The sequence below is a fragment of the Eublepharis macularius genome, chromosome 1 (genome assembly GCF_028583425.1).
Source record: "Eublepharis macularius isolate TG4126 chromosome 1, MPM_Emac_v1.0, whole genome shotgun sequence".
Classification (NCBI taxonomy): domain Eukaryota; kingdom Metazoa; phylum Chordata; class Lepidosauria; order Squamata; family Eublepharidae; genus Eublepharis; species Eublepharis macularius.
This window is the reverse complement of record NC_072790.1, coordinates 132,396,276-132,423,813: the sequence shown is the minus strand read 5'-3', so window position 1 is coordinate 132,423,813 and position 27,538 is coordinate 132,396,276. Positions and strand designations below refer to the sequence as shown.

General features: G+C 40.2%; 1 protein-coding gene across 3 annotated transcripts in view; it reads right to left on the bottom strand.

The window, feature by feature from the left end:
* Positions 1-27,538, bottom strand: part of TIAM2 (TIAM Rac1 associated GEF 2) — a 215,442-nt gene that overhangs the window by 32,365 nt on the left and 155,539 nt on the right. For all 3 annotated transcript variants that reach the window (XM_054969841.1, XM_054969840.1, XM_054969839.1), the window contains one exon: positions 20,775-20,878. In XM_054969841.1, the coding sequence (XP_054825816.1) occupies positions 20,775-20,878 (104 nt within the window). The remainder of the gene's footprint in view (positions 1-20,774; positions 20,879-27,538) is intronic.

The window sequence follows — 27,538 nt, the reverse complement described above, 5'->3', positions numbered from 1 at the left end:
TCTCTTAAAGGCAACCTTATAAAAGAATAAAAGTTCAGAAACAGTGTGAACCTTGGTTAATTTGGCTTCTAACTAGACTATTTCTTATCCAAAAAAACCCAATTTACTTCTTAATTACATCACATTCAAGCTATAATGCTAACAGCCTTTTGAGAATGGCCGTTTTTGTAGATATGCAGTCCGTGAACGTTTTACCCCTCTATTCTAGCTACTTCAGAGCTAAATGACCCATAATAATACTTAAAAGATATGCAATCAACTGTAGGTCATACAACACTTATAAAAGTTGAAATTGTAACAGTTCCAGATTACAAATGCATAGCAATTTTTCAACTAGCACAGAAAAGCCAGTAATAGTGTTTGATGGCAGAAGAACTTCAGGAGTCTATTAAGATAGTTCATTAAGCCTATTTATCTCAGTTTTCTGTCCACTTGTATCACCAATGTCCTTCAGTAGGAAGACATACTGTGAGTATTGCCACAATATCGAGTAGGAAACATCACTGGTCATGACACCCAGATCATGTACCCCAAATACGCTTTATGTATGTGGTATTATAGATTTAAATTTATGTGACTTTTTTCTATTACAGAGCTCAGCATAGCATTCATAGAGTTCCAATGTGGTCTCCCATTAAGCCACTGACCAGATCTAGACTTCCTTAGTGTTAAAGCAAGGTTGCTGCATCATATTTTAATAATTTACAAATTATTTCTAAGCCATTTTTGCACAGTTTCAAGGTGGCATACAATGATTGAAATGATTACTTTGTAAAAGCAGGCATCTACTATAACAACATGAACGAAACAAATTTCAGACAGCAGTTTTTAAACATTCGCAGAAATGTGTTTCGGTCAGGAAACAAAGCAGCCAAAAGGCAACTGAGAAATAAACCTTTTGATTATCCTTCAAGAAGCAAATAATAAAAGCGCTTACTGCACATTTACAGGAAGGGCATTCCACAGCTCTGTTGATACAAAAGAAAAAGGCCCATTCTGAGTGGAGATGAATCTAGCCTAGACCTCCCCACCCCCAACTTTTCCTGCTACCACTCAACATAGTGGCCGGGGAGCGGGGGGGGGGGAATGATGGTTCCCAGCAATACAATGATGTCACTTATCGCACGAGCCAGGAGTAACATCATCAAGGCAGGAAATGCTCCAGGTGTTCACCCAAACCATCCAAACTATAGAGTTTGGGGTGAATGCTAGAGCATTGTCTCCTATGAGAAGATGTTACTTCTGGGTTACATACAAAGTGATCACTTTTCCAACAACATTGTTGGCTAGTGCCCCACCCCCCCAAAGGAAGTCCCCTGGTGGTTGCCAGCCTCAGCCTGCAACCCTACCTTGCAAGTAATATGCAACAGGGCCTTGTGGGTTGATTTTAAATCTTCGAAGTGGGAAGAGGGTTAAGATATACAGAGACCAGGCAGTTCAAGGACTGAAGGGCAAAGCCAGCACCCTGAAATTTTGGCAAAAAACAGCACTTGCTGGGAGGCTGCCAAAAGGGAATTCCTTTACCCCTCTGTACAGGAGTCAAAGTAATGAAAAGTGGTTTAAAAATTAACCATCTTCATCAAAGTTGTAATAGATTAAATAGGTTGATTCTCATACTTCATTGTTTCATGGTAAAATTGTATTATTTCAATAGGCTTAGACTGGAGTAACTCTTTATAAGATTGCACTGTTACTGCTGTCCAGAGTCTGAGGCTCAGCCCCCAGACTTACCAGGAAGAGGGAATGGGAGACAGTCGGGGGACAACTACCCAGGCACCCCAACGGACACCCAGGGCCAGCGCAGACCAACAACAGAAAGGGGGAAAGAGGCACCCAAGCCACAGGAGGGCAGAGCCGCTCCCAAGCCCCAGAGGGTCAGTCGGGGCAGGTGGAAGCCAGCTAGCCCCACCCTCCAGTGGGAGGTTAAGAGCCCTACAGGGGGAGTAAAGACAGCCAGGAGGGGACCAGGGCAGAGTGAGAAGGCACAAGAGATAGGGACAGCCAGCCATCAGTCAGCCAGACAGCAGCCTTACTGGCAGGGGAAGAAAGGCAGCAGAAGCAGAACAGGTCCACACCCCAACCTGCAAACAGGGAGGAATGGAATAATAGGGACCAGCTGAGGCTGCTGGAAGCTCTGAGCAGAGGAGGCTTGGCAGCCAGCCAAGAGAACACAGCTGTAGCTGCCCAAAGCAGCCAGACTAGCTACCCCAGGTGCAGCTGCTTGAGGCATCCAAGGCCAGGGCTAGAGTGCAAACGAGGGGTGTGGCTAGCAGGTGGAGCCAGGAATGAGGAAAAGGATATAAGGGAAGTCCACCCACAGGGTGTGGGTGGGTAGTGTAGGGGGGGAGGGGGAGGACCAAGACCAAGACCAAGACCAAGACCAAGACCAAGACCAAGACCAAGACCAAGACCAAGACCAAGACCAAGACCAAGACCAAGACCAAGACCAAGACCAAGACCAAGACCAAGACCAAGACCAAGACCAAGACCAAGACCAAGACCAAGACCAAGACCAAGACCAAGACCAAGACCAAGACCAAGACCAAGACCGACAACTGGATGGAGACAGCTGCTGTGGAAGACAGCTGAGACAATGTCAGGTTGAAGGGACCTGTGGGTGGACTGAGAGGGTGTGAGGGTGAGGTATACCCCCCTCATTCCACAGAGCGGGATTCCGCATATTTCCTGAAGGCTGAAGTCAGGCATGCTGGAGTCTCAAAGGGCGGCGCCTATGGCAGAACCTGACAACTGCTACTGTTTTAGTTCCCATTTAAATGCATTTTGTTTCACAATCTCAGTGCTACAATCCCAACAACATTTACTGAAGAAAAATGACTGAAATAAAGAATGTGTATTTTCTTTAATTCTTGAAGAAATTGAATGGTCAATGAGGGAAAGCAGTGGTCAATATTTCAGACTTCTATAACAAATTACTGCATCTGCAAAAATTGTCAACAGCAACTTTTTTCTTTTAATTTGCGGGTGGTCATTCATCACAACAAAAGAGAACAAAACATTATCACAGTGCAAACTAAAACAAAGATGTAGGCAGTGACAGAAATGGTCTTTTTCTGGTTTACTGCTCTTATAGTTTGCATTAGACATGTCTATCTAAGGCATTTTTCATGAATGAAACAGATAAGCTATGACCAAACATTCTTTGTCACATTTCATTTCACTTTATTTTGTTCCTCACCATTCCAGTACTATTTTTGTGCATTTCTTCTTCAAGCCAATGCTCTGAAATGTTTTAAATATTAGATATTTAGCTTAAGGAAGAAAGGGGAACAATAAGGTTGAATGTTCACTAGTCTAAGGAAAATGCACCTCACAAATCTTATCAATGTATCTTGAGGGTAGGATCCACAGGTGACTAAAATGGTCACTGTGAAATATAGACGATTCTCCCTGCTAATCAGTCACACAGTATGGCTAAAAAGTTTCCAGACACAGATAAAAAAATCCATAATACAACAAGCACAGTATCATTTTCTAATAAATAATCCTCTGCTGGATTAGATGCCCTTGAATCACCAACAGAACAGATATTACAAGACATCTATATAAACCAATATATTTAAGAACCTCAACCAGGTGTGTTTCCTATTTATGCTCCTTCTTTCTGCTTCCAATATGTGGTTCTTCTCTGGATGAGGGTATAGGTATGTAATCCTGCAGACAGTGGGGAATGATGCTTCTAGAATTAGCATGTAACCCAAAATCTAGAGACTTAGCAATTAAATGTGACCCGAACATACAGTTAATTGCTGGCAATGTAGCAATTATTCAACACTTCGCAAAATGTATCATTTTGATATTAGTGTAATAATTCTGTCTTTGACATGAAAAGTCTCAACTAGTTTAGCAGAAATATAAAGAAGGGGAAAACTCTACAAAACCATTTTATGCTGCCCCTTAAACTACCTCACAGGGATAGTATAAGGATAAAATGGGGAAGGGAGAACCATGTACACTGCCCTGAAACACTTGAGAGGAAGGATGGGATAGATAGGCATTATTTTTAAACACAGATTTCAAACACGGTAACAAACCAAGTTATTTCTATCCTTACTCAGATGTCTATAAATAACAGCTCTGGTCACTCAGATTCACAGCAGCTAGTAACAATCTGGCCATGAATGTAATGGATTGATAACCCTTACTGTTTTTCTAATTCCTTAACTTTTCTAATTCATTCAAATTTTAAGAAAAACTTACCATAGAAACTATCCTCTGCAGAAACCCATATGCTGATGATGTCTGCCACTTTGCTTTTCTTCCCAAATCTAAGCTTTTTACCTTGGCTTCCCTTTGTTTGAAGGCAGGCATTATCACTTGCCACAATTACGATTTTTTTACTCTCTGAAGAATCCACCACTCCATAAATAAGGTAGAAAAGATCTTTGCTAGCTCATGTTGACACACAGCTCAGAGTCACACTGTACCAACATGGAAGAACAGTATCCGACAGGTACTTTGTGTGCTGACATATGATAACCTGTTATACTGCTATACTGCTAGGCTAAACAATATGGGGAAAGAAAACATTGCTCCACTTGCAAACATCTCCTTTAAAATAATTCTTAATTACAAATAAATGTCTGTGCATCATTGGGCTTCTCTTTTTCAAGCAGTTAAAATTAGACACAAAAATGGCAAAAGAAATACTGCAAGGTAGATCCATATAGTGCTATAGATTAAATCCTAGGAGGAAATAGCTACTAGCTAACAAAGCCTATGAAACTTACCACATAAACACAAACACCAATGACTATTTACAAACTGGCAGAGTATGGGAAGGAGAGACTGGGATGGCTCTGAAGGTCAGTATGAAATTCCTGTGAAATTGATGTCCTATCATTTTGGTCACTAAACATGGGGGCTTAAAAACAAAAGCAAACATACTTTGGAACAGTGGGATGCTGAAAGCAGTACACGGTTTGCTGAGTGTCTTGTTTATATAATTGTTCTTGTCCGTTATTTGACCTCCTTAGTTGCAACTGCATCCATACAAAGGATCTAAGCTGTGCTCATTAATAAATTCATGCATGGAAAAGTATTTTTCTCTCCCTACTGATAAATTCTCTCCCCTACCGCAACTGAAAAAAATGTCTCTAGGCACAATGCTATGCAGTATGATGGAAGAGCAGCAACACGACTTCAGTAGAAGTGACACTAGAAGTACAATTTAAGAGTTAAGAAAGCTTTATGCATATCTTTGGAACCAGTCAAACTATATTACAGAAGAAAATTACAGGCATGTCAAAATTCTGTGTAAGGTAGCCAGACAGCTACCCCTTTACTTTGGGGGCTGAATGTGCTCTTAGGAAACATAAGACATGTCCAGGTTTCTCTGTTTAAGGTATGAGCTATTCATATTTTGCCTAGAGGTACTTGGCCATGAGTCAAATCTCTGAAAGGCTCCAAAACTCACATGGAGCTTCAAGCACAAAGGGGATTCTGTTATGAATCAGGGGGAGTATCTGTGGGCACAACAGACCACACTGCAACACAAAGGAACAACTGCTGGATAATTGCAAGCCTGCTAGGTGCACTAAACTAGTTCACACAGAATAGATTGCTTGAATGCATTAACTGCCTGTCTTAAAACAGTTACACAAGATGTATCTGCACTATTAAGCCTCCTTGACTTCAAGATTGTCAGAATTGTTCCTAAAGAGACATTTTTATGAGATGCTAGTCATGTAGAATAATTGCTTGTACCCAATCCCATTGCAAGTCTATCCAGGTAGCTGATCTTAATACTGACATGCTATTATGTGACTGCTGATGGTTAGAATGGGCATGCCAAGACTGCATTAATTCATTATTATGTAGTAGCAAGATGCCAGTCATGACAGACAGAATGAGATGGGTGGGAAAATGGCACAGATATCACAATGCTTTATGCACAGACACACATTGTGTGTTTCCTTCAGTGGAGACCCTCTGTTGGGATGGGGATCATTTTGCCCTCTCATAGCAGTGAATGGCAAATGAGACACATAAAGGCATACATAGTAAGACCTAATGGGATGAGGACTAATCTGCAATATCATCACTGGTTTCCTCATTTTTGTGTGCAGGACAGATTGTCTAACTTCCCCTGAGTTCAGAGCTCATTTCTTTGTCCCACAGAATGTAATGTAAGCCATGAAGAATCAGGCCAACTTTCACCTGCATAGCCTTGCCCTAGTCTTCCATGGCTTAGTCACTCTAGAGTGTAAGAAGCCATGTCCCTGGCTTTCGTGATTGTTTACTGTTCCATTTTTATCCTCTCCTTCCTCCAAGATGCTCAAAGCGGCATAGATCGTTCTCCCCTTCTTCTACTATATCCTGACAATGAGAGAGAGAGAGAGAGAGAGAGAGAGAGAGAGAGAGAGAGAATGGTCCAAGATCACACAGCAATCTTCCATGGAAGAGCAAGGATTAAACCATAGATATCCCTGACCTTTGTCTGGCACCCTAACCACCACACTACACATGACTGTGGTATCATATACAGGACTGTTAATCAGTATTGGCAGTGTTTTGTGCAAAACAATTTACATTGCTTATCACTTTCTTTCTCCTAGTAAACCTGTGAGATGGGTCACTATTATTCCTTCAAAATCACAACTGGGGAACTGAGATGAAAGATCATGATTTGCCCACTGCTACCCAGCCTATGATTAGGAGAGCAAAAGAATGTGCAAGAAAACAAGTGATGCTTCAGAAAGTGAGCTCCACAAACCAGCAGCATTTCAAAGTTGCAAACAGAAAGTGGCAGTTTTGAAACAGGAACACCTCTTAGGAGATGTCTAATAACTAGCTGTTTGCACGCCTGCAACCAAAAATAGAAGTGATGACACATGAATCCACTGTAGTCGTAACACCATTGCTCCCTAGCCTTATCTGAAAGATACAGTTGTCAGAATAACTTTGCATTCTCTCACTGCAGATCTAGGGGTTAGATCTGAGAAACAATTGCTCAGGGAATCAGAGACCAGCTTATCGCCTTCCCTTTCTATGAACTGATGAATTTAGCGCAAATCCTCTTGCCTAAGCAGGGAATGTGTGCAGAGTGCAAACAGGAGAAAGAACATAGGGGTGGTATTGGACCCTGTGCAGGCCAGTTAATGGACATACCTTTTGTGGTTGCTGTCTAGAGATGATATTGCTTATGCTTTCAACCTTGAAATAGTCCTAAGAGTGAAATGAAAACACCAGTGGCTGGTTGACACGTGTTTCACCATTTGATAATAACATCAGGTGATAAGTACCATGCCATGACTGTCACAAGGCAAAACACTAAACTTGTTTGTGTCAATTTGTACATCATGTTTTTCAGGAATGTTGGTTCACATATAATTTATTTCTGTCCCTTTCTCCTAGTGGGGGATCCAAAGCGACTTACAACATTATTCTCCCCTTCTTTTTATCCCAACAATTCAGCTTCCATGGCACAGTTGGGATTCAAATTTAGGTCTCCCAAATTCTAATCTGAAACTTTAATCATAATATCATACTGGTCGTCATCAAGTATACAGGATGTGCATTCTGAGCCAGTCCTGAGAGGTACCTAGCAAGAAAGGGCCTCTGACTATTCTTATTTTAAATACAAAACATGAACAAACTCAGTTTTTAGCAAACCATCATTAAACCACCCCTACTCTTCTTAATTTCATTTGATACATTTTAAAGAAGGAACAACAATATGCAACTTTCTAAAGAGATGAATCTTTAAAAAACACTCTGCCACTTACACCGTGACTGAAAAAGGCTGTGTAGTTCTTTAGTCGAAAATATTTTAACCTTTGCTTAAAGAACACAGCAAATGTTTCAGTTCTGTGTTGGAGATGGAACTGAATTCCACAGCTTTGGCATCCTTATGAATTACCAACTGGCCATATGGCAGCTAGTGAGAGCTCTCAATTAGCAAGTCCAACTATTTTTACTTGTCAAATATTCCAAGGATCTTTTTAGGTCTCCTCCTGGAGTTTGAAAAAAGTAAGTAAAAACAGAGACAGATATTGCTCAAATTAATTTGCTCCAGCCTTATGTGTTAATTTCAAGCAGAAGATTGATTTTTAGTTCTTAACACTATAAATGTTATCATTTTCAAATGTTTCAGAGAAAAACAAAGCTCAGATAAACCCTACCATATTGACTACCAACTCAGTATGGACCTCTGAATCCACTGAAACAGAGTATTTTACAAATTGTGGCATTTACAGTTTTCATTTAAAAACAGATTTAAAATTCTCCACAACTTAATGGAAAGAGAAAATCGATGACTTAGTTCTTTCACTATTCCTTATCTTTAGAGGCTGGGCAAAGGAAGAAAAATGATAGAGTGGATAGGAAAGGCTAATCAGATGAAAATCTGTGGGTTGATTTATATTAATCACTTTTTATTCTTAGTTTTCATCTCTGAATGCAGATTAATGTTTTGTTTGCTTACGTTAAACATGGTTGTTGTATGCCTAATGAATTGTGCTGATTTGCCTGTGTATTTTCAGCAGTTTACTGACAGTTTTGGTTCATTGCACACTCCTGAGAACAAACGCAGAACTTCAATTTAGCCCAAAAAGCCAAATTGGGCAGGGAAAAAAACACCCAAAGTGTATGCACAGAACAGATCACTGAGACTAGAGAAGGGCAAATTCTGGCCTGTTTTAGCAGTCAGTTGCAGTGCAACGCCAGGTCTGTGAAGCACAAAAATATAGACGCTCAAAGCAATAGGAATAAAGAAGCAGTTGAGAAAATAAGGATGGGAAGCATAATAATGTACTAAACTCAACTAATTTCTGAACTCCTGTAAGAACTAAGTAACAGGCTCTCTGGATAAGTGGTCTAAAATTCTTTAGACTTTATTTATCAGTGTTACGCTATTGACCCATATATTGGGTTTGAAATATCAAAATATTGGGATATATCCCATAACACAGGCACAATAGCTTAATCACAGTTTAAGAAATACTCTTGAAATTGTTCCATGTGTTATGAAATTCACTGCGAAGGTTTCTAGGAAGTGCCAGTTCTTTGAGTTTTTCTGCAATATTCAGATAATTTTATTTATTATTTATTTCATTTATACTTCCACAGTGGGGACCTACAGAAGATTATATCATTCTCCTCTCCTCCATTTTACCCTCACAACAACATTATGAGGTAGTTTAAGGTGAGACTGTGTGGCTGGCCCAAGGTCACCCAGCAAGCTTTCATGGCAGAGCGGGGATTCAAACCTGGGACTCCCAGATGCTAGTCACTCTAATTTCTATATCACATTGGCTTACCTTTTTCAGATAATTTGTTCTATAATCCTGAACTGAATTTAGAGATTCTGTTAAACTTTCCTGAACCTCCACGGGTGGTAGGAAAAACAGATTATAATTTTAAAAAATAAAATACATATCTAAAATAAATTTTCTGAACAAAGTTCATAGTACAAATTCAGTTAAAAGTTGATGCCTGGAACTGTTTGTCGTCAAACATAGCTTTTACCATTAGCATAGGGTTTTGCTAAAGTGTTTGACTTCTGTGGTTTATCACCCACATGTGAAGATGCTCTAATCCAGATTTCATTTTTTTTAGAAGGATACCTTTTATAGAAGTACTATGTAATATTCCATTTTATTTTAGTAGATTCAGCTTTGTTCAACATCCAAGAACCTTTCCAAAGAAGCTGAATCTAAAACTATACCATTGAGAATTCATTTTCAAATAACTCTCATCTTTATACTTGGTTTGCCATTCAGAGAGACATCAGCAATACTGAAATTACAGTATTGAAACTGAAATGCTATTGAAATGCTAAAAAATTATAGCAAAAACATTAGAATGGTTATTTAGGATCAAAGAAATGATACAGCTAATATTTTACTCTATATGCTTAAGAGGTGCTCATTAAAATAAACTGTTATATTTAAATAATTACAGGGCAATGATCAGTTCTCAATGGTCCGCTCATGTTTTTCCCCATTTCACATTCTGAAAGTAAACAATTAAATGAATTCTAAGGCAAGACACTCCATCTTATGGGTCATGCCCTAAATTCCAAAAAAGAAGGGGGAAAAGAGAAACAACATAAACCAGTGTTTAAAATTCTGGTTCTGCGTTTTCACAGCACTTTTACCACACACAAATCCTCAGAGTATTATCACCCCAAGATACAGAATTAAATTCTACTTTTGCAAGACAAGCTTTGGGTTTCATGTCTGAGCAAAGGATCAACCTCTTTTGCAGCAAGCATGTGCTGCTTACATCAGTTCATTATTTTTTCATTTACCTCCCTCACAGCTCTCCTGGGAACTGAGAAAGCAACAGTAGGAAAGAAGAGAGACGGGGCTTGGCTTTTAAACACTGATGGGCCTAAGGCATTTGCCAGTAGGCTTCCTTCCTGCTGGGGGGCAGCACTCCAGCAGCCAGCAGGAGGAAAAGAAATTTTTAAAAATCACTGTTGGGTGATGGTATATAGTTTCCTGATGATTCCTGGAGAGGATTTTTCTAGAAATTACATAGCACCCCTATGTGCCCCCCTGACTTCTGCTAGTTGCTAACCACTGGCACCCTACTTGCCAGGTGCTGGTGTTCATTATGCAAGGGATAGTCATAATTCATTGAAACGCTGGAACCTACACTCACATAACGGAGAAAATTAATGCATAGAATCATAGAGTTGGAAGAGACCTTACAGACCATCTAGTCCAACCCCCATTGTCTGTGAAGACAGTGTGGTTATGGATTGTGCACTAATTTCCATCCATATTAAATCCTACTGCATAGCTGTTGTAGTTATCTTAATGCAACAGGAATAAACTGGAATCTGAATCTACCCTGACTGAAGATTTGCAAAACTGTTGCAAACATGAACTGTCATGGTAACAGTTTACCCATGTTTTGGGGGCAGGTGGTAGTAGTGGAGAACTGTGGATCATGCAGATCAGCTAATTTGCAAAAGACGTCACATGAAACCCAAACATCAGTGCACAGAGATATACCAAGGAGGAGAAGTAAAATGGAAATCCTGAGGCCTATCTTCTCAGTGCTTATTTATTTGTTTCTTTTTTATTTATAGTCCACGATACACACCTTTTTTGTGTGATACTCATGTAGGCCAATATTCCCAACACCATACTCCCTCACCTACAAATGCCAAGGGGTTTCTATAATCCTTTAGAAAGAAAATAAAAACAAAGATTTTCTCAAGAGGGACTAACTAGATTAGATGTTGCTTGCGACTTGTTCCATTCACCTTCACATCTCCTCTGAATTCTTCGGGACTAGGACAGCCAGCTCCAATTAAGAATTTGAAAAAGGAGTAAAAAGGCTTTTCACCCAGCAGCAAGTCTCCCACCCCCCCCCACCCCCCCCACCGCTAGCCTCACCTTTCACAAATGATGTTTTTACAGTTATCAAGCTGCACTGCAGGATCAGAGCTATTTACTAGTAAGAGTGAAATCTCTCCTGTTGCTCAAGAGAATGATCACCTATATTCAGCCTAAGGTAGTTCAAGAAATGGACTACACCAATGCATTTAACAAGAAAAATATAGAGGAAATATAACAACCCATAATCTAAAAGCTGAACAATTCACTTTGCACATTCAGAAGAACTTTTTCTTTATGCACATGCAGCAAGATAGTTTTTAAGTTTGTAAACATTTTGAAATGTAGCTGCTTTTCAAAGAATAATGTCACTGCCCATCAGTTACTGGGCTCAATTCAAGGTTTTGGCTTCCACCTACGAAGCCCTTTATGGCCTTGGCCCCTCATATCTGCAGGAGCACCTCTTTCCCTATGTTCCACCATGGTAGTTTCTTTCATCTGAACAGGGCCTGCTATGCGTGCCACCCTGCAAAATGACAAAATCAACAGCTGCCCATACATGCACATTCTCTGTAGTGGCCCTACCTTACAGAACTGCCTTCCTTAAGGGATTAGGAAAGCTCCCACTCTCTTCAATGTCCAAAAACCAGAATTATTCAGGAGGCCTTCCTTACATAGGTAATAGGGCTATGTTAAAGAGATGCTTCAATAAAGAGATAGGAGCTATAGCCCATACTACTGAGCATTGTCAGTTACTGTTGTTTATTATGGTCATTTCCACATGCTCCATTTTTGGGGGGGTTTCCTTGTCCCAAAGCCACATCTTCCCAATCTGCTTCAAGAACTCACCTTTCAGATGCATCGTCCTCATGCGCGTTTTGTGGGTGTTTGTTGCGAAAAAAAGGTCCCAAAGCAGAAAATTCATTCTTTATCTGCACCTCATCACAAATGACATTGGCGCATTCCCGCTCAAATCGCCACTTGTTTTCAGATTGTTCTGCAATCCATACCCCATATTGTATTATTTATTGAAAATCCCTGGGAGAAAGACCAACTATAAATAACATCTAAAAATAAATCACTGGGTAGAATTTATTGGGGCTCCAGTCCCCTAAAGCTGAATTATGTTGCTCAGTCTCTACAATGTCTAACATATGCTGGACTCATCTGAGGACTAAAGACCTCAAAAATGGGTATGGAATGGATAAGCCATTATGATGTTATTTCAGTTTTTTCACTGTCTTGGGCAGCCATTCGGGCATTTGGTTTGCTCCTCCCTCTTCTGAAAAAACAACTGTTTATCTGCTTATGGATAGAAGATTTGCAATGAGATTTATTTCAAGGCCTAATAGCATCAGTTCTGTAACAGCATAAAGCTTGTATTTTATGTGCTTCCTGTATCTCTTGTTTATTTCCTTTTGGCCTAAACCAGGGTCCCCTCTGAGACTGTGAGTATCTTTGGAATTCCGCATGAGGGTTGTGAGTAGACATGGGCACAAACAGGAAAAAAACAAACATGGTGTTCATTGTTCATTGCCATCCACGAACAATGAACAACTAACACTGACGAACATGACCTGTTCACGAACATGTTCGTTGTTCGTGGGGGCTAGCAGGCTCTCCTCCAGCCATCAAGATTCCTACCACACCACTCCCAGAAACCCTACCTGAGCAAGCAACAGGAAATGTACAAATAATAAATAATAGCTTGGCCCCAGAGCCTGGCAGCAGCCCTGGAAACTGAAGGGGTAGATCCCTACTGCACTACTCCCAGAAACCTTACCTGAGCAGGCAGCAGGAAAGGTACCAGTAATAAATAATAACTTGGCCCAGAGCCTGGCAGCAGCCCTGGAACTTGAAGAGGTAGATCCCTATCCTACCACACACAAAGAAAATTCAAGCTCCAATGCACTCTCCCTGTCTCTCTCTCAAAATGCCAACAGCAACTGTCTCTCCCTCATTGTCCAAAACCAGAGCTGGAAGCCCCCCTCCCCCCTGCTCTTTGCTTCCTTGTAACAAATTTGGAGCTCCATACTTGAAAGGAAGACCTGCCTATCAAGCTAAATTGGGCTTAGATTGGAGTTTCCAGGGCAACAGCAGGAGTTCAGACAGAGTTCAGGCAGTCCCTGCCTCTGGTTGCCAACGGAATTGATCGCAGGTGCCAGATTGTCCGGACTGACGAACAGCAACAAACGAGGCTTGTTCGTGAACAGCTGATTGGGCTGTTCGTGGGTTTCTTTGGTTGGTATTGCTGTTTGTGCCCATCTCTAGTTGTGAGCAGCACCCCAAAATGGATGCCACAGGAAGTTGAGCCAAACTCAAAATGGCTGCTAGAGGAGGAGCAGCCAAATGTAATACTTCCCATCTCACTTTGCAAAATAATAACAAAAGGAGAATAAAAAGAAATGAGGGGGGTAATATATTTCATAACATATGAAAATGTCTTTTAGTTCCACTGGGGCTACTCCATCCAATGCAGGAGTTGCATTTCAAATTATATGGTCTCTGAGATAATTTTTGACATGCCTTGTACTTATTCCACCATCCCAAGAAAAATTAAAACTACTTTAATAAAACTGTTCATTTTCTTCTTCCCTTACATAGCAAAGATCTAATTACAGATTATTCCCCTGTTCTCAGGCCTGATACAACCAAGTACTCTAGAAAATTTCTCACCATTAAAAAAATAAGCTATTTTACAGCAAGTACATGCTTCAGGAAGTTCTTTGTCTTGTACTTAAACTCATAATGGACAATCCTATCCTGCTTGGAGAGCTGCATTTTTTTTACGTGAGTACTCCGTGCATTTATTAATATCTGTGTTAAGTGGCTGATTTCTTGTAGCTAAAATGTATTATGGTATCGGCTTTTTATTGTTATTCTTTTAGATCTGCCAGTGTTAATACGGTACTTAGATTTTTTCTATTTATAGTTATCATATTTATTTCATTTTATAGTTTGTCGTAAAGTGCCTTGAGAATCACGTTTAGGAACCTAAATAGTTTAAATAAATAAATAAAACATAACATGATGGCTTCCACACAAAGATGTAAGGGAGGAATAAATCACATATGAAAATCATGCGATCTTTTACCTTGGTTTAAATACAGCTTTTGTGCCATATATACAAGTATCCTCCTTGGTTGAGCCATAACAGCAGATAGCTGAGTAAAGACAAGCCTAAGGCAGGGGAAGAGACAGACGTTTTTGCCTAAGCCTAACTCTCTTCCAAAAGCCTGGCATTTTTGCTTATAAATTCTGTGATGCTAAAAGGGCTGGCATGATACAAAGGTTACTGTGGTAAACTAGTGAGGTATTACGGTTAGAACAGAGGTCACCAATCTTGTTGAGCTTGTGGGAACATTTGGAATTTTAAAAATAGGCAGTATGGACCACCACAAATTGGCTGTCATGGGGGGCCAGGTAGAGTAGCAAGTCTAAGCCTGGCAACTGATGGGAATAGGGCTGCCAGTCCCCTGGTGAGGGTGGGGGACCCCCCCGCTTCCAACCTCTACCCCCTGCCACCACACACTGGCTGGGGAAAGGCACAGGGAATGGGCCCAGGAGCACACTCATGAGCACTTCCTTGTCGCACAGAATGACATCATTCACAGCACGACAAAAGAAGTGAAGTCTCCCGCATAGGTCTATTTTGTTTAAAATCAGGGGTAAGGAATCCGAGAGCATACCCCCACACAACCCAACCCTTGTCCCCTGGTTTTAAGACCAGGGGACCTGGCAACCCTAGGCAGGAGGGTTGGGGGCAGAGACATGGTGGCGGGTGGAGTCACAAGCATGATGATGTCACTTCTGAGGAAAACCCGGAAATGATGGCAGGTAGTTCTAAGAATCACCAGAAACTCTTGTTTCTAGCAATTCCTAGATCTACCCATTGTCAATTCCAGGTTTCCCCCAGAAGTGATGTCATGCTTGCCATAGAGCCATTTAAAAAAAAAATCCAGAAAGTAAGTAGACAACTATCCAAAGCTCCTTCTTTATTTCGATCTTATTCAAAACCCTTTGGATTTTCTCCCCAACTGTCATGCAGCAAATGGGTTCCAGGAAACACACAGGCATTTGCCACATTGGGGATCACTGGACTGAGTGTTGTATTTGGATAGGATAAATCTGTGTTCAAATCCCAGTGCAGCCATCAGTGATATCCGCCTCACCCCCAGCTCAAGTTTAACCTATTTTACAGGGAGAAGAATCGATTTAGCCACATTGTTTTTCGAATGTGTTTAACAATTCTAGCTTTAATAACACTTTCCACTAATTTAACTGGAATAAAAGTTAAATGGACAGGTCTGCTTTCTTTAACAACAACAACAACCTAAATATTACATTTGCTATTCTCAAATCCTCCAATTAAGATGCTAATATTAATGTTGCTTTCCCCCCTCAAAACAGAAGTAATTCTAAACAACCTTCCTGTCCTCCTTATATATTCCTTTCACAAAGAGTCCAAGGAGATAAGATGGGATAGAAATGTTTTAAATAATTAAATATAAATAAATATACACATAAATAAGCTTATTTAGGTATTATCAAAAATATCAGCCAGCTAATCTTGAAAATACAGTAAAACTCTTTACTTGATATACACTCCATTCACTGGACACCTACACATAAAGAAACACAAACTATTGTATGAAGCATATTATCAAATTTAAAAATATGAAATGTGTGCACTTGCTTTAGTGCGTTCTTTAAAATAACATTCCATGCAAACTCCATTCTCCTCACATTTGTAGAAACAGTCCCGCAAAAAATCCTGAGGGGCAGATGTGATAGTTAGTGGAGTTCAAATGCAAATAAATGGTTAGTCCTTCGGGTGTCACTGGACTTTTGTTTAGTCCCTCAATATTTTGCTCTCAAGAGTGTGCACCCACATAAGTGCCTGGAGAATGTAACTGACATAGGAGGAAGGGGAGGATGCTATTCAGATTGGAGTTGAGAAAACACACACTTCATATGGTAAAAATATTACAACAATAGTATAAGAAAGTTTCAGCCTATGAATTTCTATTTTATAAAATTATTTAACTCTCTTTAAAAAGCCAATTTATACCATATTTCAAGAGACTGCAAAAGCTTACTGTAAAACACATTATTAGCTATCTCCTATTCTTGCATTTTTAAGGAATATTACACACACCCTGCAAAAGGAGGGTTTACACATATCTGTATAAATCTGGGAGAAAACTCCACAGAATTTATTGGCATTTGCTTCCAAATAAGCATAGGCATAGTATGGGAATGTATTAACTTTAGCAACTTATGCAAACAAACAAAAACCAACAAGACAAATGACTATTGAGCAATGTGTTGAGCTTGATGCTATCTGCAAATTTTCAATGTATGGACCTTGACTAGTATCAGCATATACTTATATATCCAAGCAGAAAGACCAGTATGACTCAACACAGTACATACAGTTCAATCGGCAATTATGGAGCATTCCTGGAACTTCTGTTCTTTTATCAATACTCCTACATATTTTCAGAGCAACAATTGCCAAGGCTATATGCCATGATCACAAAACAGTATTTACCACAGTTTGAAACATTACTGAATATGTATGCATTACAAAGATATACAACCAATAACCTGATAAACACAACACTACAATTCTGAAGGGAGAAAAAAAATATACAAGTGTCTTACTTTAATAAATCAAAAAGTTGGAACATGGCACACAAGGAGGGATGTCTAAGAAAAATAAGCTTCTGGATTCTTGAGAGTATATATAGATTTTAACATATATTTGTATATCTAGAGGTGGGTCATTCTCAGTCATCAATTAACCAGCCTTTCAGGGTTCCTTTTGTTTTCTTTCAATTCCAGTTGCACAGGCTTCTGTTCATTCATTCAGACACTGGCTAGTCTGTTTAAACATGTGCAGGACAGGTAAGAGTAAAGTCTTCTCTGCACCCTCCCATAAGTACATGCCTTTTGACCCTCACAGCAGGTATTTGCTTAAGTTTAAGAATAAGAATAGTTTAAACAGCCAAAAAGAAAGAAAGAAACAAACTCAGGCACACGTTTTTGTATTATACACTCACATACACTGACAACAGACATAGAAAAAGAGAAAGAAACTAATTTATAGGGGCTGTTCAGATTCCTTAGCAGTTCTATTTCTTTACTTACATATGTTAAAGAAAGAGATTCAGAGATTCTACTCCCTCCAAGCCAAGCGATTAGAGCTAAAGCTGTTATCTGCTCGGAACTGAGCACTGCTGGCAATTTCTGCTCTCACGAAATAATCCCCAAACTGATTGTTCTTCTAGTCTGCATCGAAAACCTCCCGGAGTCATCCGCCGTCTTCTATGCATCGTGTTTTTACACATGTAGACTCCTCTCACAGCCCCACACTTTACAACATTACATAATGCCAAGATGCTTCTTCCACTGTACTTTGCAAAAGTGTATTCAGTGAAATCAAGCAGAAATATAAACCTGGGGGTGGAAATCAAGTATCCACAATAATATACTTTTGTGCAAGTCTTAAGGCAATTTATGAAGCAAATTTCTAAAACAAGGCTGGAAGAAAAAGTCATTTTATTCTTTCCGGTTTAATGACAAGACCTATACAGAAAAACTACTTTTTAACTCCTCTCGTGTACATGCTCACACCCCCATACACATCTACTGGAGACAGACAGGATCTACACATTGCTCTGACAGTAATAGGTGCCCTCCAACTAAAAAATGGCAATCGATTATAAACCATTTGCAGAAATTGTAGGGCTGTCAAAGACACTGTTACAGCAGTTCATCCAAGTCAGAAAGCATTTGATTGTGAACTGGTTTTTTTCTCCCACTGCACTAAAAAAAAAGAACAAAAAAGCCTCATGCCATCCTAAATAAGCTATCTAAAATGTCAGTAGCATTCACTGCCACATAATACTGAATCTTTAAAAAAAAATTATGAATAAAGGTGACAAACCTGAGAGAACACAACACAATTTTGAGGAGAAACAGGTAAAGGAACAACACCTATCGATGCCTATCCAGTGAATCATTAAATTAGGATCTGCAGAACAAAAATTTAAAGGACAAAAAAACCTTACTCTTTGTATCAGGTTCACTATAAATATATTGTTTCTATGTGTAGCTAACCCGCTGAATATGCTGTTATTACAAGAGTTCCAGAACAGAAGAAAAATGAAGCAGAAATTCTTTTGATAAGCAACCCTTTTCCTTCAATCATCAAATTATGTATTGATTGTTTTTCTTTTAACAAAGGCGGGACAACACACAGAGAAACTCTCTGTGCTTTATTTTATTTATTTTGATCAAGGAGATTAGGGCCAAGAGTGAAGAATGGATTTCAAAAACCCTTTCAAAAGAGTGTTCCAAGACAACATGTCCAGATGCAACTGGAAAAAGACAGAATGGAAAACTCGATTGCACCTACCTGTAATTGTTGTTCATTGAGTGTTCTTCTGAGCAGTCCCACATGGGAACTGCACATGTGCAGGCCAGGCGCTGGCCTGCACATGCACAGTTCCTATGTAGGACTGCACAGAAGTCATGATGATGAAAACAGGTTGCACCTACCTGTAATTGTTGTTCATTGAGTGTTCTTCTGAGCAGTCCCACATGGGAACTGCGCATGTGCAGGCCTGCAGCTAGCCTGTGCATACACAATTCCCATATGAGACTGCACAGAAGACATGATGATGAAAGAGAAAATACAGGCTTAAAGATTTCTAAAACAGGGCTAAGGAAGTTAACTAGTCTGAAAGATAATTCATCCTTAACAAAGAATATCAGAAAGTCACTTTAATCATTATAGCCCTACCAATCACTGAAGCAGAAACTAAGGCAGAATCTAGATGTCATGTTTATTTATTTATATTCTATGTCACCTGTTTGAGGTGGCTTACAATTATAACTTAATAAGCCGTTAAAAACAAGCCATTAGACATAAAACATCATAACACAATCTATAAAACAGAAACAGACCATTAAACAGCCTGAGTAAAAAGATGTGTTTTGGCTTGGCACTTGAAGGAAAGGAAAGCAAGTGCCAGGCACGCCTCAAGGGGGAGGGCATTCCAGAGGTGAAGTGCCACCACAGAAAATGCCCTGCCTCTAGTTGCCAACTCTGAAGGAGGGAGCATAGATAGCAGAGCTTGAGAAGTAGATTTTAACCAGTGGGGAGGATAGTGTGGGAGGGGATGGTCCTTCAGGTACTCAGGCCCCAACCTCCCTCTCTCTCTCTCTCTCTCTCTCTCTCATACACACACACACACACAATTATACACACATAGTTAAGGGATAGTCACGGTCAAATATACTGCAGCTGTGCTCTGGTCTCCCGATGAGCCCCACTAAAGCAATTCATACATAAATTCTCTGATAGGGCAGCCAGCAGCATTTCTGTAGTGAACCCTTGTTTTGGTTAGCCAAACTACACAAGAGGTTAGAAACCTGATGGGTGAAAGCAGCGTAAGAAGCTACTACCAGTAGCAATATAATACATGTAGACCACTAACTCTGCCCCCCCCTCTACCACCACACACAATGAAGTATCCCAGTTACAAAACTGGACACATATTTGATTTATCCAAAACATTGGGGTTAGGTAGCAATTTTCCACAAACCAGTTTGGCTAGGGATCCTGGAGGTGCTTCGCCATCTTCTAGACATGGAGCAGGGGTCACTGGGGCAGTTGGGAGGGGGGGGTTAGTTGTGAAGTTCCTGCATTGTGCAGGAGGTTGGACTAGATGACCCTAGAGGTCCTTTCCAACCCTATGATTCTATGATTCTATTAGCTATTCAAGTATTAGTAACAGTGTGTTACTACACAAGCACAGCCATTCTCTTTACCACAAAAGGCAATATAAATTTCCACAGCAGCTAGACTATAAATACTAGAAGCACAATTAAAAATAGCTTCTAAAACATTCTGAAGTATGCAAAGTGCTATATAATCCTTTTCTCAACACACTGTCATAACTCTGCTGTGGCTGTTAAATTACTCCCATTTAGCAGACAGGTAATCAGACCCAGGTCTCCCAAGTACTCTACCAGGCAGGGCATGCAGTCCAAGTGTCTTACAGCGCAGTAGCTAACTAAGCATTGTTATCATCATGGCCATACCTCAGTCATCTTTATCACGATACATTAAAATGCATTTGATCTCCTCTAAGCTGCTACGTTACTCAATATCACCAATATCAGGCATTGCATGGTCTGGCAGTCTAAAACGTACTTAAATATTCAGTTGCATCTGACAAAGAGAGCTGTGGCTCTTGAAAGCTTATGCTACAATAAAGGTGGTTAGTCTTAAAGGTGCTACTGGATTCTTTTCTATTAAATATTAAAGTCAGACAGAGAAAAGCTGATATCTTTTAAAGCAATTTATTCCCCACTCAAACAACAACAACAAAGAGCTAATCTTAAAGTCAGCTTACTAATTACTTTGCTGTAACATACAGTGAGTGCCCTTACCGTGAAAGGTAACTCAAGTTTCTCCTGGTATGGAATCTGATCCAGAGTGCTGTCCGTACTGCTCCTTTTCAGATTTGCGGCAACATCAGGCACATTGCTGAAATCTGCATGTAAAATAAAAGGGGGGGCAGAGAATTTAACATCAGGAGAAAGGTGTGGTACACCTCTTTCAAAAAAGTTCTTTGCAAATGAAGAAAAGTCCACTACCGTATTGAAGATTTGCTGTTTTTAAAAAATTTAAGACAGTTGATCTAAAACAGTTTCATCTGCTAGATATAACCTCTCCTTTCTTGATTCCTACAATAGCTTTATCCATCGACAGTGTGGCACAATTTATGCCAACAGAAACGAACAACCAATCAAAATGATTATATTTATCAAGGAACTCTCTCGGATGAACACATCCTTGTATGACATGATGTGGTTGTTAAATTCATTAGTGGGCTGAAAAGGAAAAAAACCCCTTGTAATCCTTTCTCATACACCAACAACTTCAAAAAGAGGCTGTACCGTGGTTAAATTTTTATTTGCCAGTAATATACAACAACCCTCTATTCACAGATATTAATGGGGATAGCTTCTATCCCCATTCCTACAAAGTGAAAAATAAAAATCTTTGTCATGTCTGAGCCACATCCATGCCAATACCGATGCTGTAGTCAGCAATGCTAATGCAGACCTGTTGTCCTGATCCTGAACCAATACTTCATGCTGTAACTTGCTATAACTTAATATCATATTGCCAATGCCGTAACTGTTTCTCTCACAGGCTTAGTACAGGTGCTTATCTAACTGACTGTAGAATCTTTCAGTGTTCGTGACCTTGTACAATACTCACTCCCATTTATTGCTATGTCTTGCTTTCTTGGTGACTCAACTTGATAGTACAAATATGAGAGATGTTTTCACACAAGTTCGCGCCAAAAATCCTATTTACTATTGGGAGGGGGGAAGGAGCAAACGTGTGTGTTAAGAGGAAGGATTTTTCCACATATCACTATTCCTGTCAGTCTTGCTCTTACTGCTTAGATGCTTACTTTGCTTCTGAGTAATCCTATGGACATATATATGGAAATGATTTGATTTGTACTAGATTCAAATCAAAGATTTCTTTTAAAAGGTGTCTTTTTAATTTATTTCTTGTTTCTCTCTGAGATCCCTTTTGTCCCATTTTGCTCTAGGTCCACTCCTGCTTGAAAAATTGACGTTGAAGATCACGTTATAGGTGGGATTCTATAGCTGGCATCTGTTTGATTTTGTCTTTTTGGATCTGGACTTGTCATCTTGGTTTTATCTGGTGTGGAGTCATTTGTGTTACTGCTTCAATCTGAATCTAGTACTTTGGTCAATTTGCCATTCACTACCCAGTTAACTACTTTCTGGACTCAGCCTGACGGGTTCCTACCTTGCAAGGTTGGCTTCTGTTTGTCTAGTGCCCAGAGGGTTTGAGGCTCGCCTCTCAGTCTCAAGCTTTGGGCTAATTAGAGGGGTTGATGGTGGCAGCTACTGTGGAAAGTGAGGAGTCACTTTCCAGCTTTGCATTTTTGTTTCTGTTACCACTGAGAACTAGGGCCATCGTTCTGGGGGATCCTGGACGGGGCAGCTCTCCTTCTCTTACACTAGCAGCTACTACATTAATAAAACCCCGTTAGTTGTCCACTGGGAAACCCAGAAAAGGACCTATGATGAAAATCTTATTAACAAGGCAGGGTCATATACAAGCAGCCAGTCCTTCAGATACTTTTTGCAGGGGCAGGACAGTCACTTTATAGGTCAAAATTAGCACACAGAAATCAACAGTTGACCAACATCAACAATAATCTGTCCTGGGAAAATATATTCACATATACATTTTTCTGATAAGTTGGGAAGGCGGAGATCTTGAAGGACATTGTACTCCCCACTTTCGATGTTCGTCTGACTCTTGCAGACACAGTTAAGAGCCTAGTGGATCCAGTGCTACTACTAGAACAACAAGTTAGGCAACCTCACTGTAGCTTGGAAGATTGCTTCTTACCTCAACATGGCCGCCCTAGCCACCTGGATCCATGCTATGGTAACATTAAGACTTGACTATTGTAATGCACTATACATAGGTCTCCCATCCAAATTAACTAGGAGACTGCAATTGGTGCAAATGCTGTGGCATGACTACTATCAGGAGTGAGCAGGAGCATGAACATCACCCCCATTCTGCAGTCACTCCATCGGCTACCTATCAGCTACCATGCCCAGTTCAAGGTATTGGTTATCACATACAAAGCTCTTCACGGCCTTGGCCCAGCATACCTACGAGACCACCTCCCTCCTTATGTTCCTCCACAGCAGCTTTGCTCCTCTGAACAGGGTTTCCTGCAGGTGCCACCTTGCACATGGGCAAAATCAACAGCGGCCCATATACAGACTTTCTCTGTGGTGGCCCCTACTTTGTGGAATGGCCTGCCTGAGGAGGTCAAGAGAGCCCCTACTCTCCTAACTTTCTGCAAACGATGCAAAACTGAATTATTCAAAAAAGGCTTTTGTATTATAGGGAGGGGCTCTCAGATGCTTCACTAATAAGCTAAGGACCATAGACTTCACCACTATGTTGCCTTATGAACTATCTGTTGTCTTAAATACATGCTCCTATGAACTCCTTGTGCTTCTCCTATGAACTCCTTGTGCTTCTAATGTTAGCCCTAGAATTGCTTATGTTCTGTTTCCGCATTTCTTCAACTCTGTATTGGGTTCTTGCTAATGCTATGTCTTTGTAAAACTGTGTTTGTTTACCTTATGGCATTATTTATGGAAATGTCCTTGAAATTGACTGTACTAATCTCACACTGTGTAATCCGCCTTGAGTCTCCGTAAGAACTTTTCTTTGGCTTAATTTCAGTTTGGTATTTGCTGTACCTTCAGGATTATACCAATAAAAGATAACTTCAAAGAATTAAAGTCCTGCACCTTCAAATGTACTTCCTATCTATGAAACTACATAGATGATTAAGTATAACCATCGCAATTCAAAGAGAACACATTTCCTAAGTAAATTCTTCATGTTATTCAGTTAAAGCTAAGCAGACCATATAAAGATGAGCTAGAGAGTTCAAAGGAAATGGAAGTCTCTGTGCTTCCACAAAATTCCAAACCACACAAAAAATCAAGCCCGTGCAAAAGTTATTTGAGTATACGCAAAGTTATAAGACAAATGCCATGCATACTCCTTGAAGGATTTTTGATATGGGTATATTAAGAGCATGGAAAGGTAACAGAGAACAAAGCTAAAGAAATGTATCTGTCACTCATGGAGGAAGCAAGTCATTCAACCACACAGGAAGAGATACAGATGGAAACGGTTGTCTTAACCGATTTAATTAATGAAGGCTTAATTACATTCTAATCAGTGCTGCTCTTACCAATTCACCCTTTCCTCTACAAATGAAAGGGAAATTACAGTGAAGGATAAGGAGGAATAGGGAACTTGATTTTAAATATCTGCCTGCTAGAATTTCTTTCCACCCATCATAGTTCAGTGGTTCTATTTTGAACCATCGCCAATTTAAACAAGTGTCTTATTGCTCATCAAGTGTTATCAAATGTCAAGTGTAGGGTAGGTGGTAAAAACACCCTCTGTTGCAAGCCAGAAGATGTTTTACCTTCTATTCCGTTGACAGTAATATACGAATGGGGGTGGGGAATGGAAAACTAAAAATAAAAGCAGATGGCACAGCAAAATTAGATGAACCCTATCTCTTAGAAACTTTGAGAACTGCATAGGCAATTTGTTCTGATTTCTAGGTCATGCCTGTGAGCGATTCAGAGCAACTCTTGCAGGTTTTAACTCATACAATTTTCTTCTTCAACAAGACAGCAGGGTCTCAGGGGGGTATGGCCACAGCGTAGGGAAAGAGATGAAATGCAAACAGACTGAGGCCAGTTATTTCTAATCTACCTAGCTAGAAGCTAGTGCATGGATCTCGAGCTTCATCACTACAAAGGGGTCCAAGTTACTGAAAGAAACAAGGCCAGCTCTTTAAAACTCTCTCTCAAATAGCATCAAATTTTGAATGGTGAGGTGAGAAAAAGAAAGGAGGAAAAGCTTGCTATGGCAAGTATCACCATAACTAGCAATGGTGGTTTCTATGAATGAAGGCCAGTTTAAGATATTAAATAAGGAGTATCTTGCATTCTTCTGTTGGGTTTGATAAGAGGGCAGGCAAGCTTCCAGATGTTTTGGAAAAGATGCTGCCAAATCCTTCTGTTTTGTTTCAGGAACAGAGCTAAACTTCAGGAAAGTGCAAAGCCTCAGTGGTCTTAGCATACTTAGAGTGCAATCCTAAGAAGAGTTACTCCAGTCTAAGCCCACTAAAAACAATGGGCTTAGATTGGAGTAACTCTGTTTAGGATTTATTAGGGAAAAAAATGAAGGGAGTGGCAAATGGAATTGCCCTGCATTCTGAATGGAAACAGATGTTGAATGAATGGTAACAATTTTCCCTTAGCAAGCAACATTACTAAGATCCAAATAGTTCTGCCAGAGAGATAAAAATATGCTTTTTCTTGGTCTGTTATTTAGATGAAAAACTATACAAATTCAATTGGAAACTTGTATTAATCTTTTGCTCTGCAAGCTTTGTAGAAGCAAGGTATTTAGAAAATTTAACAGCAAATACTGTATGTATGTAAATAAAGTTGAAACAAATGTTATAGTAAATCACCTGATACATTACTTAGCTATTATCTTGATGCAAATCTTTGAACAGAAGATCTATTCGCTCAAGTAGGTAAGTTAGTCATAGTGGTTAGAATGCTAGACTATACCCAGGAAGAGCCAGGTTCAAATGTGTATTTGTCAAAAACTCATAGGATGACCTTTATTCATTACTGCTCAGCCTAACCAACCTTTCAGAGCTGTTGTAAGGAGGTAAACTTGGACCCCTTTGTAGTGATGAAGCTCGAGATCCAAAAGGTAAACAGCCAATTAATTTGAAAAGATAATTTCAGCTCAACCTGTAATGTCCTTTTTAAAAACAACTTTTGACTGGGTGGTCAATATCAAATTAGACTTTCCTTGATTGAACAGGATATATATCCAAAGAATCAAAATGACCCATGTTAAAATGCCTGGGCAGCCATGATGCTCGCTATGTGACACTGGGCTAGCCACTCTCATGGCCTGGTATCTCAAGCCCACAGCTATTGTGGGGATAGAACAGGATGATATTGTATGAATGAGTCAGACTAGTGGTCAGAAAAATCAAGGGAATAGCATATCAAATAATAATAGTAACTGTGCTTATATACTGCTACTCTAGACAGATTAATACCCCATTCAAAGCAGTGACCAAAGTCAGTGTTGTTATTATCCCCACATTACTGCTGAAGAGTTGGGACTGAGAGAAGGGGCTTACTGAAGGCCACCTACTGAGCTCATAGATGTTGTGAGATTCAAACCAGCAAAGTGCTGATTTACAGCCTGACCATTTAACCACTATTCTGCAATAGCTCTACCTTGCACAAAATACACACAGTCAAATTCCCTTAAAAGAAGAATTTGGTTTGAAAGTTGATGTTTCAGTGATTACAACTGTCCCAAAGTGGGGGCACAACTCATCAAAAATCTCACATTACAAGCAAACTTGATGTCTATGAAGAGGCTCCAGGGACAATGAAAGAATGTGGCTGTACATGCTGATGCTTCTGTACAGGCTTCGCAACATGAATTAGGCTGTCTTTGATGACACCAGATGTACTTGAATGTGCATTATGGGAACCTTTCTTCTTCCTTCCCACTAACCACTAACCTTAAAAAGAAAAAAAACGTGTTTTCCCTTAGGGATACAGCTTCCTTGTGTGGCTAGCAGGGTGCTCCTCTCCACCACCACCAACTGCCAACTCAGCCTCCCTGAGGTCATTTGCATATGTGGCCTTGATTGGTCATCATCCCAACATTCTAAACAGTATGCAGGACACATGCAGTACCTCAGGACACATTCAATGACTCCCAGTCATTGAATGTGTCCTGAGGTAAAAATACACTTCCCACTCTGCCCCTCTAGGGTTGCCAATCTCCCTGTGTGGCTGGAAGGCTGATGGGTCAGTTGTGGAACTCTGTATTCTGAGGTACAAACTAGGCAAAGGAAACTGCAGACAGTTGAAGAAAGACAGTGCACGACTCCTGAATAGGGATTTTATATAAAAGTCAGTACGGCAGCTGAGTTTTTAAATCTTCATGGTGAGATGGTACACAACCATTCTAGGGGCCATTTCAATGCGAACCTCTCACATGAACCTGCCGAAGTGCCCAATACACCACCCATCCCTCAGTCCAACTCCACCTCACACCTCTTGCAGCCATCACCTCTTACTGCTGCCAAGAAGCCTTCTGGCAGATATTGTGCAAGATACACCGATGTTAAAAAGAGTAAGCAACTTAAAGATGTAGCAAGGAAATATGCACATCCTGCTCCTGTGGTACTCCAAGCAGCAGTGGCCAAGTACCAGCAAGATCACCCCGAGGTGCACAGAGTGGCAGAGTCTCTCTATGAGCAAAGCAATCCTGGAAGACAAGTAGAGAGGCGCTCACTTCCGTGGAAGGTCAAGGCTCACTCAGGCATGGCGTATGATCCTTCACTACCCTTTAACCTCATCCATGCAGAAACACCCCTGTTCAGCATCTCAAAACAAAGCAACATGGCCCAAGTGCTGTGGAACTGTAAGCTCATTGTTTGGGATGAGAGCACCATGGTGCTTAAAGGGTGTTTTGAGGCACTGAGCATAATCCT